Raw genomic sequence first — 16986 nt, 5'->3', positions numbered from 1 at the left:
CATTAGTATAGTTGACTTTTTCGCCCGCAGGATTACACCTAAATAAAATTATAGGTGTAATACAATTCCAGTTTTCACCAGTAATATTATAACTTAACTGTGATTAAATATGAAATGAATACACTGTGAATGCGTACGCATTGACTCGATCGAGCAGCAATTTTCTCCCACACCAATTCTCTCTCTTTTGCAGCAGCAGCCGCTGTCTTGCTTTTTTAACGAAATACTATGTTCAAACCATTGACATATATATAAGGTTCAAACTCGCTGTTTGTGCGCATGAGTATTTCCGCCGAGCCGTTTGTTTGTGGTTGTTACCATGGTGAATCGTAGAATCATGGCTCCATTCATACTGCCTTTTGTGCACGCGCGTAACCCCGAGTGAACATACTCCGAGTTGATTGAACCAACTCAAATCAGCTGTTCTGGAACCGAAAACTCAGTTTGTTAAACTTTCTACCTGGAACGGACCCCTGACCTCTAACTAGTAGCCTGATTATGGGACTGTAACCAGATTTTTAGGCCATCTCTATTTAATTTACTGATATTTAGTTTGATTGTTATTTTATTTTGTTATTTAACTAATACTGCTGTACTTTCTGTCTGCTCAGCTTGTACATTTTTCACACACCTTGGGACCAGGATATCTTATGCTTTGGCTGAAATGTTATATCTGACCTCTTCATCTTATTTGTCCTGTGTTAAGCTATACCATATGAGCGTTTGTTTGTCAGATTTGCAAATAAAAATTTAAATTACAAAAAAAGTAACAGTACTTATATACAATATTCTAGTACTCTTTCCACCTCTGCCTGACTCATACACAAAAAACAGATGCAGCCTCTTGTCCAAATATTTGTCCCTTTTATTCGGGGTCCAACCATAATTCCTGCATTGCCCATTAAACATAGCTTTAGAAAAAAAAAAAAAAAAAAAGTATCCAAAACTCATTTACAATATTGTGTTATTTCTATAGACCATATACACAATACTTTCCAATTTCTATAGAATATATAGGAAATCCCCTGTGGTGAGTCCACACAAACCACCCCTAGTTTCACCTACATCGTCATACAGTTGGCTGGAGTTCTAGAGGAGAGCAACACAACACTGGAAAGTACCTGTGTGGGTTTGTCCAACAGCTCTTGTGAACACACACACACACACACACACACACACACACACACACACACACACACACACACACACACACACACACACACACACACACACACACACACACACACACACACACACACACACACACACACACACACACACACACACACACACACACACACACACACACACACACACACACACACACACACACACACACACACACACACACACACACACACACACACACACACACACACACACACACACACACACACACACACACACACACACACACACACACACACACACACACACACACACACACACAAAAAGGGAAATGGAACCAATAAAATGCTTCAAATGTTTATTTACAGGTTAAAAACAGTACAAAAACAGTACACTGTTCTGCAGTAGTAACAGCTCTCCTCTGCCAGAAAAATCACTTGAAGTGATCAGTCAGATAAATCCTGCTGTCCACAGCTCTGCACCCCTCTGAAGACTCATAGGACTGTCCATCCAGTTATTTCAATCTGTTCCAACATAATCTCTGCTGGATAGGGAATACGGTCACACCATCTTCTTCTAGACATGCTACGTGTTTACGTCAGACTGGTTGCAGAAGGACTCGCATATAATCAGAACAAAGAACAGGCATGTGGGCCTCACGATGTCCTGTCAGACTCCATACCCTAGGCAACCAAAGCTCATGGATCGCTCAGTCTTCCTACCAACAAGCCTCCTTCCTGCAGGGAGTTTCAGCCCAAGTGGGAGCCTTTGCTTGGGTGACAAAGCTGCCTGTCGAGCCTCCTGGAGCTCTCTGTGAAGAAAATGGAAATAAGGAATAGTTTGGTTTTTTTAACTAGAATCAGCATGCAAGTTTTTAAGAATGAATGAATGAATGAATGAAGACTGGGGCCCTCTTACTTTTCAAGCATGGCTGTCCTGAACTTCTCTACATTGAGCTCTCTTCGTAGCTGAGCGGCCACCCTCCCAGTCCTCTCATCCCTCAAGACTGTGTGCTTGCAAAGCTCCCTGGCAGATGGCCGCTTCGTCAGGTCTGGATCCAGCATCAACTTACACAAAGAAAACACAAATGTAATAAAAAAACAGGTAGTAGTTCAATAAGAGTAGAAAGAGCAGAAATAAAAGAGTACCTGAAGTAGACCTCTGAAGGGAGGTGACAGCTCCTTTGGCAGTTTGGGGAGCTGCCCCTCTCTAAGGCTGTGCCATTCTTCTCCATTTTGAGGCAGTGGAGGAGCGCCGGCTGCCAGCAGAATCGTGAGGCCCAGAGCAAAGATGTCTGCCTTGGGCAGCTGGCTGTAATCCTGGGAAGCAGAGAGACTGCTGATATGAACAAAAAAAAAAAAAACAATGCAAATACAGCTGGACCTCTGAATGTCTTCTTTTTCCATTTCTTTAAAAAAAGGTCCCATGGCATAAACATTTCACTTTGAGTTTTTTTTTTAACATTAATATATGCCTATGGTCCCCCAGTGGCTAGAAATGGTGATAGGTGTAAACCGAGCCCTGGGTATCCTGCTCTGCCTTTTGCTACGTTTACACATGGCCGGCTATTTTCATAAACTGACATTTCAACCTCTGTTTTCAAAAATAACATTGTGCACAGCTTTTTCACAGTTTTCAGAAAAGGGTTTGTTTACACGTACCAGTGTATATATGCCGTCAATGCAATCAAGAGCACATCAGACCTGTAGGTGGCGGTGTAACGAGAAGCTCAAGCCCACGTTAGCCACGTCAGAATCCCAAAAATAGCAACAACAGCAACTAATCACTTCCTCTTTCTCTCTCTCTCTCAGCTGCCTAAACCTCCGTTTGTCTCAGTTTACATGCAAACGATGGCCAAACCCCCCTCTCCTCCTCAATAGCTACAGACAAAGAAATGGCACATCCTAAGGAAAGCTCATTGTGAGACTGGCTCTAGTGGCTGTAATTCTGCATCAAGGCTGAATTTTGGGAAAGAGACTTCAGATACAGTATTAGGGGACCACTAAGGCCTATATAAAAGAGACTTCAGATACAGTATTAGGGGACCACTAAGGCCTATATAAAAGAGACTTCAGATACAGTATTAGGGGACCACTAAGGTCTATAAAAAGAGACTTCAGATACAGTATTAGGGGACCACTAAGGTCTATATAAAGAGACTTCAGATACAGTATTAGGGGACCACTAAGGTCTATATAAAAGAGACTTCAGATACAGTATTAGGGGACCACTAAGGTCTATATAAAAGAGACTTCAGATACAGTATTAGGGGACCACTAAGGTCTATATAAAAGAGACTTCAGATACAGTATTAGGGGACCACTAAGGTCTATACAGTGGGGGAAATAAGTATTTGACCCCTTGCTGATTTTGCAGGTTTGCCCACTTACAAAGAATGCAAAAATCTACAATTTTAATCATATGTACATTCTAACAGTGAAAGACAGAATCCCAAAGAAAATTCCAGAAAATCACATCATATGAATTTATTAAAATTGATAACCATCTGATGAGGAAAAACAAGTATTTGACCCCCTGGACAAACAGCAAGTATTCTGGCTCCTACAAGCCAGTTAGTCTTTCTTTAAGACACAGCCCCAATCCGAACCAATTATCTACATCAAATACACCTGCCTCACCTCGTTACCTGTATAAAAGACACCTGTCAACACCCAAACAACCAGCATCCAACATCCCCACCATGGGCAAGACCAAAGAGCTTTCTACGGACATCAGGGACAAGATTGTTGATCTGCACAAGGCTGGGATGGGCTACAAGAGAATCGGAAAGCAACTTGGAGAGAAAAGATCAACTGTCGGTGCAGTTATCAGGAAATGGAAGAAGCACCACACCACCGCCAACCTCCCTCGGTCTGGGCCTCCACACAAGATCTTGCCTTGTGGGGTGTCCCTGATCATGCGAACGGTGAGGAATCATCCCAAAACCACAAGGGGGGGAACTGATGAATCAACTGAAGGCAGCTGGGACCACAGTTACAAAAGAAACGGTTGGTAACACACTACGCCGTCATGGATTGAAATCCTGCAGCGCACGCAAGGTCCCCCTGCTCAAGAAGAAACATGTACAGGCCCGCATGAAGTTCGCCATTCACCACCTGGACGACTCAGAAGAGGCCTGGAAGAAGGTGATGTGGTCAGATGAGACCAAAATAGAACTTTTTGGCCTCAACTCAACTCGTCGTGTTAGGAGGGCAAAGAACACCGAGTACAACCCAAAGAACACCATCCCCACCGTCAAGCATGGTGGTGGCAACATCATGCTTTGGGGGTGCTTTTCAGCCAAGGGGACGGGACAACTCCATCGTATTGAGGGGAGGATGGACGGGGCCATGTATCGTGGAATTCTGGACCGACATCTCCTTCCCTCAGTGAGAGAGCTGAAGATGGGTCGAGGATGGGTGTTTCAGCACCCGACAACGACCCTAAGCATACCGCCAAAGCAACAAAAGAGTGGCTGAAGAAGAAGCACATCAAGGTTCTGGAGTGGCCTAGCCAGTCTCCAGACCTGAATCCGATTGAAAATCTTTGGAGGGAGCTTAAAATTCGAGTTGCCAGGTGACAACCTCGAACCTGAATGATTTGGAGGCTGTCTGCAGGAGGAGGGCCAACATCCCTGCCGAAATGTGCACAAACCTTGTCACCAACTATAAAAACCGTTTAACATCTGTGCTGGCCAATAATGGCTTTTGTACAAAATATTAACATGCTGTTTGTCCAGGGGGTCAAATACTTGTTTTTCCTCATCAGATGGTTATCAATTTTAATAAATTCATATGATGTGATTTTCTGGAATTTTCTTTGGGATTCTGTCTTTCACTGTTAGAATGTACATATGATTAAAATTGTAGATTTTTGCATTCTTTGTAAGTGGGCAAACCTGCAAAATCAGCAAGGGGTCAAATACTTATTTCCCCCACTGTATAAAAGAGACTTCAGATACAGTATTAGGGGACCACTAAGGTCTATATAAAAGCATCCAAAGAGCACCATGTCATGGGACCTTTAAACCTACAGTGAAGTGCAACCGACTCGGACCCCAAGCCTACTTTTTCTTTTGACAGTAATTGTTCTGCAAAATGTTTACCTCATGCAGGACCTCACTGGCCAGAAAGCGGCTGTCCCCTTCCTCAACTTGAGGACTGTTGGTTGAGGTCACATGACCCAGATCCCCTGCAGAAAACAAGAATCAGACTTGACCGCAAACAAATTTCAGGTAGAATGTCCAACATTAAAAAAGGTCCCATATTGTAAAAAGCGAGATTATAAAGTACATCAAGGTGCTATATAAATACAGTAAAAGAACGCTCATTCCACAGAGAAGGGCACACAGCCCATTTTCAAAAACTGTGCTTTTTAAAAAAGGAGTCGTCAAGACTTCCTTAAGGTTGTGATGTCACAACTAATATACAACTATATATTAGTAACATGTTCTAGAGGAAACCCCAAATACAAGTAGAACCTGAAAATGAACATATGTCCCCTTTAAATACAAATACCAATTTTGTAAATGACTCCTGCTGATGTGCTTCGGTCATCTTCCTCCTCGCTCTCCCCTTCACCTGCTGCACTTGTGCTGGGACGTTGGCAAATGAATATATTACCTACAAAGAATTAAAACAAGGCAGGTTTTTTTTTTGGCACAAGAACCTTTAGGTTTAGACTGAACAAGAAACGCAAACCGAGAACTGCCAAACGAGACTCACTTGGTTTGATGTCCAGGTGTACGAGGCCCGAGCTGTGGATGTATTTTAGACCCAGAGACACTTGTAAGAGCAAATCTTTCAACTCTGCCTCTGAAAACAGCTCACCCTGCACCTTCTTCTTCACAATCACGTCACCGAGACTTCCACCTGGCACCCACACATTGACGTTATCAAAAACCACAGAATTCAATTTAGTTCATCTAAAAAAAAGATACTTGGAATTTCATTTCATTCAAGTCTTCCTAAAACTGTTTTTTGGTTGTAAGGGGAAACCTACCATCGCAGTATTCATTCTGAATGATCATGTGATCATCCTCTGCCCATGCTGAATAATAGCGTACAACATGTGGGTGGTGCCCAAGAACAGCATGTGCATACACTTCTTTTAGGGCCAGTTGCCTGAGAGGATATAAAAAAAGAATTAAAAAATAGTTACATTTCCCTCAACGTTTTAATTTGGTTTCTGACTTGATCAAAAACATAGCCATCTCTGGCACAGAGCTGCTGACTCACTCGTTGGCAGAGCCTGCCAGGGGTCGGCGAGAGCGTTTTATGGCGTACAAGCAACCATCCATCCTCTTCACACACTTGTAAACTGCACCAAACTCGCCCACGCCAATGCACTCCAGCTCCAGGAACTCACTCTCATAGCGGGACAGCATGAAGGCTTGGACAGCTCTCCTCTGCCAGATAAACAGATGGAGGGCCTCGTGGTAAAACCAAAAACATTTCATAACAACATACGTCACTTACAGCCAGGAGAACCGGGTTTTTTTTCTTTGATGCTTCACCAAATATGGTAGCGCTTCCACGATGAAAAGGTTTTGTGGAGACCCGGATCTTCCCTTTTTTTTTTTTTTTTTTTTTTTTTTTTTTCTTAGAGAAATCCCAGAAGTAGGACTGGCAGCATGTAATTATGGACAAAAGAAGTGAGGAGGCAGATGGAGATGACAAAGCCTAATGATGAAATCATATCAGAAGCATCAGAGAGGGAGGATTACATCCACCAGAAAGGGACTGATAAAAATAGTTGTACCTTTGGTGGGAGAAAGGCTTCATCATCCTCCTCAGATGACGTTAGGCTGTGTTTCAACCTGGAAGATGAAAAAGAGCCTTTAGACCTTTGAGACTGCTTTAGTAAGGGATAAAAAAAAAAAAAAAAAAAAAAAAAAAATGAGGCCTATGTGTAAGGGTGCCAAAAATACAAAGACGTAGAATTCAAACTATTTTATTAGTGGGAATCTACCAGCAAATTAAGACATTCGCCACTGTTAAAAACAGCTCTAATTTGGAAACCTAAACCACAATACAAGTTCCCTGTGCTGTGAGATGTTCTAAATTACACATTTGGGCAAGTTTCCACACATGATCTTCAAAATAAAACCCCATCTTGGAGTAATAATGACAGGTACATACTAGGGCTGCACAATTATCCAAATCGCAAGGGGCGGGGGGGGGGAAAAATGCAGAGACAGCCCAGTCTACAAATCGTATCCTATAGACTTAAAAAAAGAAAAAGAAAACCTTTTAACCATTTAAATATTTTTCAATGAAATTGAGAATACGAAAATGATCATTACCTCCAATATTGGGAATCATATCGCAATATCGGTAAAAAATAAATCGCAATTAGATATTTTCCTCATATAGTGCAGCCCGAGCACATACTGGGGTTTACAATTCATACCCTTACAGATCTACGATACAGCGTAAAGCCGTAGTACCTGCGGCCATAATCATCCTCATCATCACTCCTGCAATGGTTCTTCCACTGCTGCTCGCTGTTCCTGCGGACTGTGTCAGGGGTGAAAGGATTCACATTGACACAAGGTGCCTGGGTGAGGTTAGGGGCAGCGGAGGAGAACCGCAGGGTCCTCTGAAGGCAACTTATCTTACTGCTGGAGCAAGGCTGGGACGACTTTGATAGTAGGCTCTACAGGAAAAATAAATAAAATAAAAAAATAAAATAAAAAAAAAAAGGACAGAAATGCAAGTCATCCCACTGACGTTAAACTGGTACAACATGTGAGACCACAGGGGCACACTAAGGCTACGTTCACACCGCAAGTCTTAAGGCTTAATTTGGAATTTATGCTCAGATTACATTTTTTGTTTGGCTAGTCACATCATCTTTTAAAAAGGTGGCCTATATATCAGATTCCAGTGTCAACTGTTTGCGGTTTCGAACTGACCCGCATGCGCAAAAGAACAATAACAATGACAGTTAGGGAGGTTATGGAGGAAGTAAGCATTTTCGCTTTTATTTCAAAATGTTTGTGTAATGGCAGCCGTAACGATTAATGAGCAGGTGCTGAGGAGGAGAAGAACGAAGAGAAAGAGAGCCAAAGTTGGCTTCTTTAAATTTAGCTTTACTTCCTTTGACGCTGCAGCCACATTCTCTTGTGTCCCTATTCTTCCATTTCATTTGCTACTTTTTCAAAAACAGAGCTACGGAATGATCCTTCTAGTTTTGATTGAATTGAAGTATCTCCCCATACACCAATTAGGTCTAACACCTCACTCTCCTTCCACTGACTTCCATCACTGTTCTCCATTTTGTAGGCCTAGTCAAATTTTTAATTTTACCGTCTGTGTCTAGGGCTAACTCCCACCGGCGCAGAATCGTAACAAATGTAGATGGATGTAAAAGTTGCATAAATTCCACCTTGGTTGTTCACACTGCAATGGGGAAAAAAATGTAAAAATAAAAATAAATTAAAATATCAGACCTGGGTCTAATTCAGCACGACATGGATGTGGTCTAAATCTGATTAAAAAAATTTAATAATAATAATAATAATAATAATAATAATAATAATATCAGATCTGGGCAAGATTTGAGTGTTCACAGAACTACTGAAGTCTGACCTGGTCACTTGACCCCAAAAAAATAAATAAAATCAGATTTGGGCTACTTCTGCCTGCAGTGTGAACGTAGCCTAAGGGGACAACCAATCTGAATTAGTCCCCACCTTGGGTGTGCTGGGAGAGTCACAGAGCCTCAGTTTCCTCCAGGAAGCGTAAGGGATGGGGCTGGTGCACTGTAAAGGGGATGATAAGGTGTCGTTTCTACTGCGGTGGCGTTGCACCCTGGGTGTCCTGCACACAGAGCTGGGACTGTGGATCCTGGGACTCCGGATGCTGGAGGTGCAGTCATCAGAGCTGTTGTCACTGCTGCCCCCCTCCTCTCCGCAGCTAGAGAAGTCTAGCTGCTGGCTGATCTCGTCAAACAACGTCGCCATGCCTGGGACCTGAGTGTAGGGGCAAAGAAACATTTTAAGGTTTCCCTTAAAATGCTTAAAATCCCGCATTTGACTGCCCTTAGAAAGCAAAAATACTTAAAAAGGTTTTAAATTTGGGATTGATGTTATGCATGAAGTTATCAGGCCTGCATTTAAGTCTCTTAAGGTAGATGAGGAAATAAAACATGTCAACCTCTACACCAGTAGGCCTGGCCTACATATATATCCAGTATGATATAGGGTCACAAGATCACTTTTGACTTCCACTACCACAACATAAGTCCCATAATTTAATCAATAACATTTTTAAGACGTTCTTCCTTATCATGTAGGGCGCCATTGAACAGCAGCTTTCCAGTCACGCTGGGATGGAATTTCCAGACTCACCTGAAAGCTCAACAGGTGCTTCACAAAGTGGTCAATAACATTCACATCGCGCTGCACGTTTGACTAATAGTGTGTGTGTGTGTGTGTGTGTGTGTGTGTGTGTGTATCACGTATACTCACTAACACGTCGCATCCCGCACCACCACCACCACGCTTGAATTTCGCGCCCTGTATGTAAATTACTTCCTGATTAAATAAACTATGCCACCGACGCACCTGACTTTAAAGTGGCTGTTAAATGCGTAAGCAACTTTGAACGGTGTTACCATAAAAACTGTGAAAATCGAACTAAAATAAAGGTGTATGGATGGAACTTAAAGTAATTAAAATAGCATGAAGGAATGCGTATAGACTTGAGTAGCCTACTAACGGACACACTAAATGTCCTTGTGACTGTTTTAACCCTTGTGTTGACGTCACATTGACCCGTTTTCAATTTTTGTTTTATATCAGAAAATATGTGACGTAGAAATAAGCGGTGAAAATGTGTAGAAGAAAAAATTTACAATTTAAAAAGGCGTCAAAAACGAAAAAGGTTTTCAAGGTTGACGGGAAGACGACACGAGGGTTAAGACTATTATGGGCAAAATGAATAGCCCATAACCAAAATCAGGTCACTGTATGAAATAGTAATATAGACACGTGGGCGGAAGTCAGCGACGTCATCAAAACAGTTAGACTAGGCGGAGGAAGAAGCAGCAGCCTGTCAGTGGATGTGACACGCTTACAGATCCGTAGAAAACAAGCCCGCAGGCAGCAGGGAACCAGGGAACCAGGGAACCAGGGAACCATGATCCGGCTCCAGCAGCAGCGCGTTTAGTGTGCTCGATTCAACCGGACAGCGGACTTTTTGTGTTATTTCTCCCTTCCCCGAGTCCTTGGAGGCAGCAGCACCACCATGGTGAAGCAGTCGGACCGAGCCCCGCTGCTGGACTGGGAGGAGATCCCACCACCGTATCCGAACCAGGCGGCCCCCCCGCCGCCGCCGCCTGCGCCGCCGAGGGAGGAGGACGCAGCGGCGGAGAAAAGTTGGCAGCCAGCTGGGCGCCGTACACCGACGGGGACCGCGGCTGGCACTGGGTGGAGCACCGCGGCCACCACCATCACCTGCAGCCCGACGACGAAGAGTGTAACAGCTGTTGTTGCCAGCAGGAACGGAAGCCCGGGCCGTCCGCGGACAGAGCTCTCCGGGCACAGGTGGGATCGCCCGGAGCCTCTCATCGGTACGGATCGTAATGTTCCCTTCCCCGGCCTCTCGGCGAGGGACCAGTGGGAGGAAAAAGACCAGATCGTGGCTGTGTTTGTGGTTACCTTTGATACAAGATCAGGTGAGCAATCATTTTGTAGCGAGATCATCTGATCGTTTTATCTCTCGTGTTTAAAGTGGACTGCTACATTCCCTGAACTTATTATCCTGTTGTTATCTTGGAATGTCTGATGTGCTTTAGTTGGGCTGGGCAATATATCGATATCGTGATATGAGACTAGATATTGTCTTAGATTTTGGATATTGTAATATCGTAATATGACATAAGTGGTGTCTTGTCCTGGTTTTAAAGGCTGCATTACAGTAAAGTGATTTACTTTTCTGAACTCACCAGACTGTTCTAGCTGTTCTATTAATTGCCTTTTCCTCACTTAGACATTATGTCCACATGACTGATGATTATTTATCTAAAATCTAAGTGTGAAGATATTTTGTTAAAGCACCAATTGTCAAGCCTAGAATATCGCCGCAATATCGATATCGAGGTATTTGGTCAAAAATATTGTGATATCTGATTTTCTCCCTATCGCCCAGCCCTATGCTTTAGTGAACTGTAGGCTATTACTGAGTAGTGGGGGGTGGGGAGGTGACAGGTGTATGGTGCTATCAGCCCAGGTAGGTGGGTTGTCAAACATGTCAAATGTGAAGACCCTACTAAAATCCACTAAATTCACAATCAACCCACAGTGTTGAAATAACCTTAACTTTGGTGGTTGCAACACTTCCAAAAGAAATGGACTTCCTGATTTTGCAAGCTGACAAAAAGCTCATGCAAGAATTGAGTGGACCAAAGTCCAAGCTGGTATAAAAGAAAATGCCATTAGAAGAGAAAACAAGACGGGGATGTCACTGCATATGGAAAGGGGTTAAGCCGTACACACCAAGGTAGTGTAAACATAATACAGTAGCTGAGTCAGTGCTTTCTGACTGTCCCTGACCTCTTGTTACTACATGACTGGAATACAGGATTAGAGGAAGTGGCCAGGATGAAAGTAGACAGAATGGGAAGTAACTTTTTTTTAACTCTTCTTGTATTGCTAGTCATTTTTCTCATTCAACCAGTTTTAATGTCAAAAATTCCCTTTTTTATTTCCCAAAGAGTGTATGTTTAACAAAACGTACCTCTTTTGAAGGTATTGTGACAACTGCGACAATCGGTGGTGTCACTTCTCCAACGCCTGTCATTTAATTGCACAAGTAATTGTCGTGTACCTTGTGATAGTAGGAAAAGCTCAGGCGTTACTAATATCATTAATGATGACTCCGTTTTATTCTAGTGCTCCAGTAAGCCATGGCAGTGGGACAGTGATTCAGCATGCACAATATTATAATATATATATATATTTTCTTTTTTTTTATTACTTACACCTGTGCTTTTCCTACTGTAACATATCAAATATATTATTTTTTATATGTGTGTGTGTGTGTGTGTGTCACAGGGAATATGGTAGAGTGGTGCCTGCCTCACGACATCAACCTAGACGGAGTTGAATTTAAGTCAATTGCCAGCGGTTCCCATCGGATCGCCAACGACTTTATGTACGTACTCCCCCCACACACCCCCCTTCCCACTAATCAGCAAGCATGAAATCCAGTATGTAGAGGAACACAGGTGTGTTCAATATCCCTGTGTTTCCCTTTGTGTTTACTCCTGATCTTTGTTTTGCCTTTGGCTAGATATTTCCGTAAAGGCTGTTACTTTGGGCTGGCTTGTTTCGCTAACCTGCCTGTGGAGAGTGAGCTGGAGCGAGGAGCCAGGATGAAGTCTGTGGGAATTCTGTCTCCCTCCTACACTCTGCTTTACCGCTACATGCACTTCTTGGAGAACCAAGTCAGGTGAGACATGCTGTGTGTCGTGTAGCATTTTTCTTTCGGTCTCTTTTTTTTTTTACCTTATTTTGTCACCTTTGCACAACCCTATTTCATTTCTGATCACCTTATTAATTTCTCCCCCCCAAATTTTTTTTTACATATTTCTCCTCATGCCACCCTCCTGTCCTTGCTTCTTTGTTAAAATGTTTCTCATCTATTAAACATAAACCCAGAGTCCCGGTTACAGCTTTTCGTCACAAGAGCCCATTTACATGCAGTTTTCGGATGAAGTCTGAGCACGGAAGTGGAAGTCTTGACAACCTCTCTTCTCTTCAGTAACTCTGCTCTTCTGCCTCAGTCCTCTCACGAAAGCTTGTCTCCCTATTGACTTTGTATAAATAGATGACACAGCCACAGTTTCGGCTTACAAACACAAATGGCTCAGTTTACCGCCAAATACAAGTGGATGTGAATTGTGTGGGAATCTATTTGGTTTATATGTGGTCACTGTGGCTTTTCTTGTGGCTTGTCACTCTACAGATGCAAGCATATGCCTCAAATTGTGTTAGAAATATGTTAAGCATGAGTACTGAATGGTTGTGGTTATATTACATAGAGCAGTGGCATTTATGTAACGCGTGTGGCCCTAAAATGAGGCTTACAAATACAAATGGCTCAAGTTACCGCCAAATACAAGTGGATGTGAATTAATCTGTGTGGTAATCTAGCCTACGGTTTCTGTGTGGTTACTGTGGCTTGTTTTACAGTCACTCTAGAGTAGCAAGCAGATGCCTCAAATTGTGTTTGAAATACTGTATGTTTAGCATGAGTACTTAATGAATGGATGTGGTTATATGACAGAGCAGTGGCGTTTATGTAATGCGCGTGGCCTCAAATTATCCCACGATGCAATTTAAGAACAAGTGACTGTTACTGACCAAGCACACATCGGTAATCTTGCATTATGGATGACCTAAATAATGTCTGATACCGAATACACAATGCTTCTACACAGACTTCCACTTCCAGCGTGTAAAAAATAGTGATTGAGTTAATACTTTCAGGTGCAAGCTGCAGAGCTTTAGTAATGGTCTTTAAACCTTTCGGATGACACTGCATGAGCCAGCGATGGATTACTCCAGTCCTTGCTATTCTCTGGACTCGTGACTCGACTTGGACTCGCGCACTGATGACTTGGACTCGAGGATTTATGAAATCGGATTTGAGCGTTCATGAAGTAGCACTCGGAAGTTGGATGAAGTTTCTGACTACTTGCAGTATGTGTCAAAGGCAGTAAGTGGAGTTTTCGAGTCGCTGTTCTCTGGTCTTGTGACTCGACTCTGACTCTTCTTTGGTGACTCGACTACAACGCTGGCATGAGCTGTGAGCTTTCATGGTCGTACATTGACAGATAATTAACATACAAATGTGATTTGTTTAAATACACTCAAGCGAGCGTAATCTGCCTAATTATAGAAATCTGGAAAGGCTTGGATGCCTCATACCTGACATTATTCTACTTTCTCTCTTCTCCCCCCTCTCTTCCTCCTGCCATTGCCTCGTAGACACCAGTTAAAGTGTCCGGGCCAGTACTCTCCCCTGGAGGCCTTCTATGAGGATAAGAAGGCCATCCTCCCCCCGACAGGAAATGGTCTGGTCACTGCTTGCCCAACCTGGGGCGTGACCACCATCAACCGCTGCATGCACCCAGAAATGAAGGTGTGAAAGCAGCAGAACACACTTATCTATGGTTGGTGATAGCAGATTTGCTCTATAGCACAAAACAACAACAACACCAACCTATTTGTCACTTTTGTTCTCTCTGCAGATCACCCACCCAGCTGGCTGCATGTCCCAGTTCATCCAGTTTTTCGGGGAACAGATAATGGTGCTGTGGAAGTTTGCGTTGCTGAGGAAACGGATCCTCATCTTCTCCCCTCCGCCTGTAGGTGTGGTCTGCTACAGGGGTGAGAAGCTCAAACACACATGCTTACACACACTCCCACGTTTTTTCTTAAAGTGCTCATATTATGCTTTTTGGCTTTTCCCCTTTCCTTTATTGTGTTATATATCTTTTTTTTGTGCACGTTATAGGTTTACAAAGTGAAAAAGCCCAAAGTCCCCCCCAAAGGGACTTACCATCTCCAACAGAAAACACTGTTCACCAACTGCTCCAAACAGCTCTATTGTAGTCCAGCCTTTACTTCAGAGACCAACGTGGTCACTTTGTAACACACGTTATAATGCTCACCTAGCTGCTAGCGTGGCACGCCCTCCGCAAGCATGCTAGCAGTACTTACTGAGCATGTGCGACTCCCAACAAAGATGGAACAGAAGTGAGATGCCTCACTCTGTAGCTAAAACAGAGAGCTCAACACACAGGGTGAAAAGAGGAGCTGCAGCAATGTGCAGTACAACAAAAATATGATGTTTATTGAAAATTAAACCACATAAACCTATTCTGGTACAACCTCTAAATCCAATTAAGGACCTGAAAATGAGCATAACATGAGCACTTTAACACAAACAGTTCAGGATGTAATGAATGTACCAATGTTGCAACCTAAGTGTTGTCTTTTATTTTCTATGTTTTATTTCCTATGTTTTAATTCCCTATGTTCTTGTCCTTCCCTCAGTGTATTGCTGTTGCTGCCTGGCCAATGTCTCTTTACCTGGAATCGGTGTCTCTGTGCCTGAATTACGGCCCTTTTTCTACATCAATGTAGCCGACATCACTGCCCTGGAAACAGAGCTGTCATTCGTGGCCTGTGAGTGAAGCTTTAACCGTACAAAAATGGTTAATTGACCACTGTCTGTTATCTATGGAAACGATTCCTTATATATGAGCATGTTTTTTGTTTTTTTAAATCGTTTTAAAGGCACCACAGAGAAGATTTTTGAGGAGAAGAAGGAGCTGTACGACGTCTACATTGATAACCAGAATGTGAAAACGCACAGAAGTCATTTGCAGCCGCTGCTCCGACTGAATGCAGCAGATAAGGAGAAGTACAGGAAACTGAGTGAACAGAGGTACACACTGTAAAAATACTTTTTTTATCAGATTTTTACAAATGTGATACATGCATTCATATTTGAGTTATCAAAAAAAAGGCTGCATAATTACCGTGAACACTCTTAGATACTGGCTAGCAAGGAGCACAATAAGAGGCATAAAGATCCTATTTGTCAGATATGATGATGATGATGATGATGATGACATCTTTTTTTCAGGCAAATGTTGCTGTACTCTCAGGAGGTGGATGGAGACTGCACGTCAAATGAAGAGGATCTTTTCATTCTGTGAGTCCTTGACAAGTGTATTCATAGCTGCTTGTGGACTCGAGTCCTATTCACAGGCAGAAGGTTTAAGGAGAGTAGTACTATTATGTGATGCGGAGGACTAGAGCATGACGCACTCGTCTTTAACCCTGTCCTAGGTTCTTCATGGAGCTGAATAACCGCATCTTCCAGACCCTGTCAGATGTAGCAGGGAGCACTGACCCCACCCTCACCACCGAACACGTGAGGGCCATGGGGCTGGATCCCCAGGGTGATCGCTCCTTCTTGGTCGACCTGCTGGAGGTTTACGGTATTGACGTCACGCTGGTCGTAGACAACCTCTGCTGCCCCTGAGCCCCCTGAAAACCCCGGAACGCCACTGGATATTTGTGCCTTCAAGGCCCACACACACACACACACACACACACCAAGACACCAAAGACACTGCCTCCACCCTGGGACCTCCATCTGTCGCCCAATGTCCCCACCTGGGTGTCTGTTTTCCCCCTGCGCGCGTCTCTCATCTGACCTGTGGAGACTTGTTTCCAAACAGTGTGGATGATGAGGACACTTAACGTTTGGTGCACTGGTCCGCAGTGGCTGTTAAACACCCGCCTAGCCAACAGCACTGCTTGGCAGCTGCGTGGTCTCATAGCCACCCACATCGTATGTCCCTCACTTATGTTTTTTTTTTTGTCCGAAATAAGTGTTTGCTCGTGTGCCGTTGTTTGACTTTGATTCTGGCTTTAAGCGGCCAGGGCTGAAGCACAGGATAAAAGTACTGAAGTCTTGGTCAAGTACGGTCATCACAGCAGGATTATTGGTCGTTCTCCACTGCACCCATCACAGTGAAGAAGTCATTGAAGCATTCAGAATCCTGCAGCTTTGGTGAGCACGTACGTACGGTTTGTCTGACGAAAAGAATAAATATATATATATATATATATATATATATATATATATATATATATATATATATATATATTAAAATAATAATATGTGGGGGGAGGTTTTAATGCTGGAAATGAATTTGTGCTTCAAATAGGTTGTGCAACAATTCCATCCTACTATATTAACATACTTGGATGATTATGTTTAGTAAATACATTAAAATGCTTTTTACTTAATTTGCCTTTCAAAAAGGAAG

At 43.1% G+C, this 16986-nt stretch overlaps 2 protein-coding genes across 2 annotated transcripts; one reads left to right on the top strand and one right to left on the bottom strand.

The window, feature by feature from the left end:
- Nucleotides 1-1471: 1471 nt before the first annotated feature.
- wee2 (WEE2 oocyte meiosis inhibiting kinase) lies at nucleotides 1472-9903 on the bottom strand. The gene is made up of 12 exons (XM_028585955.1): nucleotides 9602-9903; nucleotides 8825-9103; nucleotides 7577-7785; nucleotides 6889-6946; nucleotides 6366-6535; nucleotides 6130-6251; nucleotides 5853-5999; nucleotides 5646-5750; nucleotides 5234-5319; nucleotides 2277-2447; nucleotides 2047-2195; nucleotides 1472-1939 (listed from the first exon to the last, which is right to left on the bottom strand). The coding sequence occupies exons 2-12, from the start codon at nucleotides 9092-9094 to the stop codon at nucleotides 1798-1800; spliced, it is 1629 nt and encodes a 542-aa protein (XP_028441756.1). The 5' UTR covers nucleotides 9095-9103; nucleotides 9602-9903; the 3' UTR covers nucleotides 1472-1797.
- Nucleotides 9904-10034: 131 nt separating this feature from the next.
- Nucleotides 10035-16749, top strand: dennd11 (DENN domain containing 11). Its single transcript, XM_028585954.1, has 9 exons — nucleotides 10035-10809; nucleotides 12188-12287; nucleotides 12426-12584; nucleotides 14126-14279; nucleotides 14389-14527; nucleotides 15197-15328; nucleotides 15440-15590; nucleotides 15792-15860; nucleotides 15998-16749. Exons 1-9 carry the CDS (start codon nucleotides 10380-10382, stop codon nucleotides 16191-16193), a joined length of 1530 nt encoding a protein of 509 aa, XP_028441755.1. The 5' UTR covers nucleotides 10035-10379; the 3' UTR covers nucleotides 16194-16749.
- Nucleotides 16750-16986: the final 237 nt, after the last annotated feature.

Source organism: Perca flavescens, chromosome 8 (genome assembly GCF_004354835.1).
Source record: "Perca flavescens isolate YP-PL-M2 chromosome 8, PFLA_1.0, whole genome shotgun sequence".
In the NCBI taxonomy this organism is placed as follows: domain Eukaryota; kingdom Metazoa; phylum Chordata; class Actinopteri; order Perciformes; family Percidae; genus Perca; species Perca flavescens.
The sequence above is the reverse complement of the archived record's forward strand: the minus strand, read 5'-3'. Positions and strand labels throughout refer to the sequence as shown.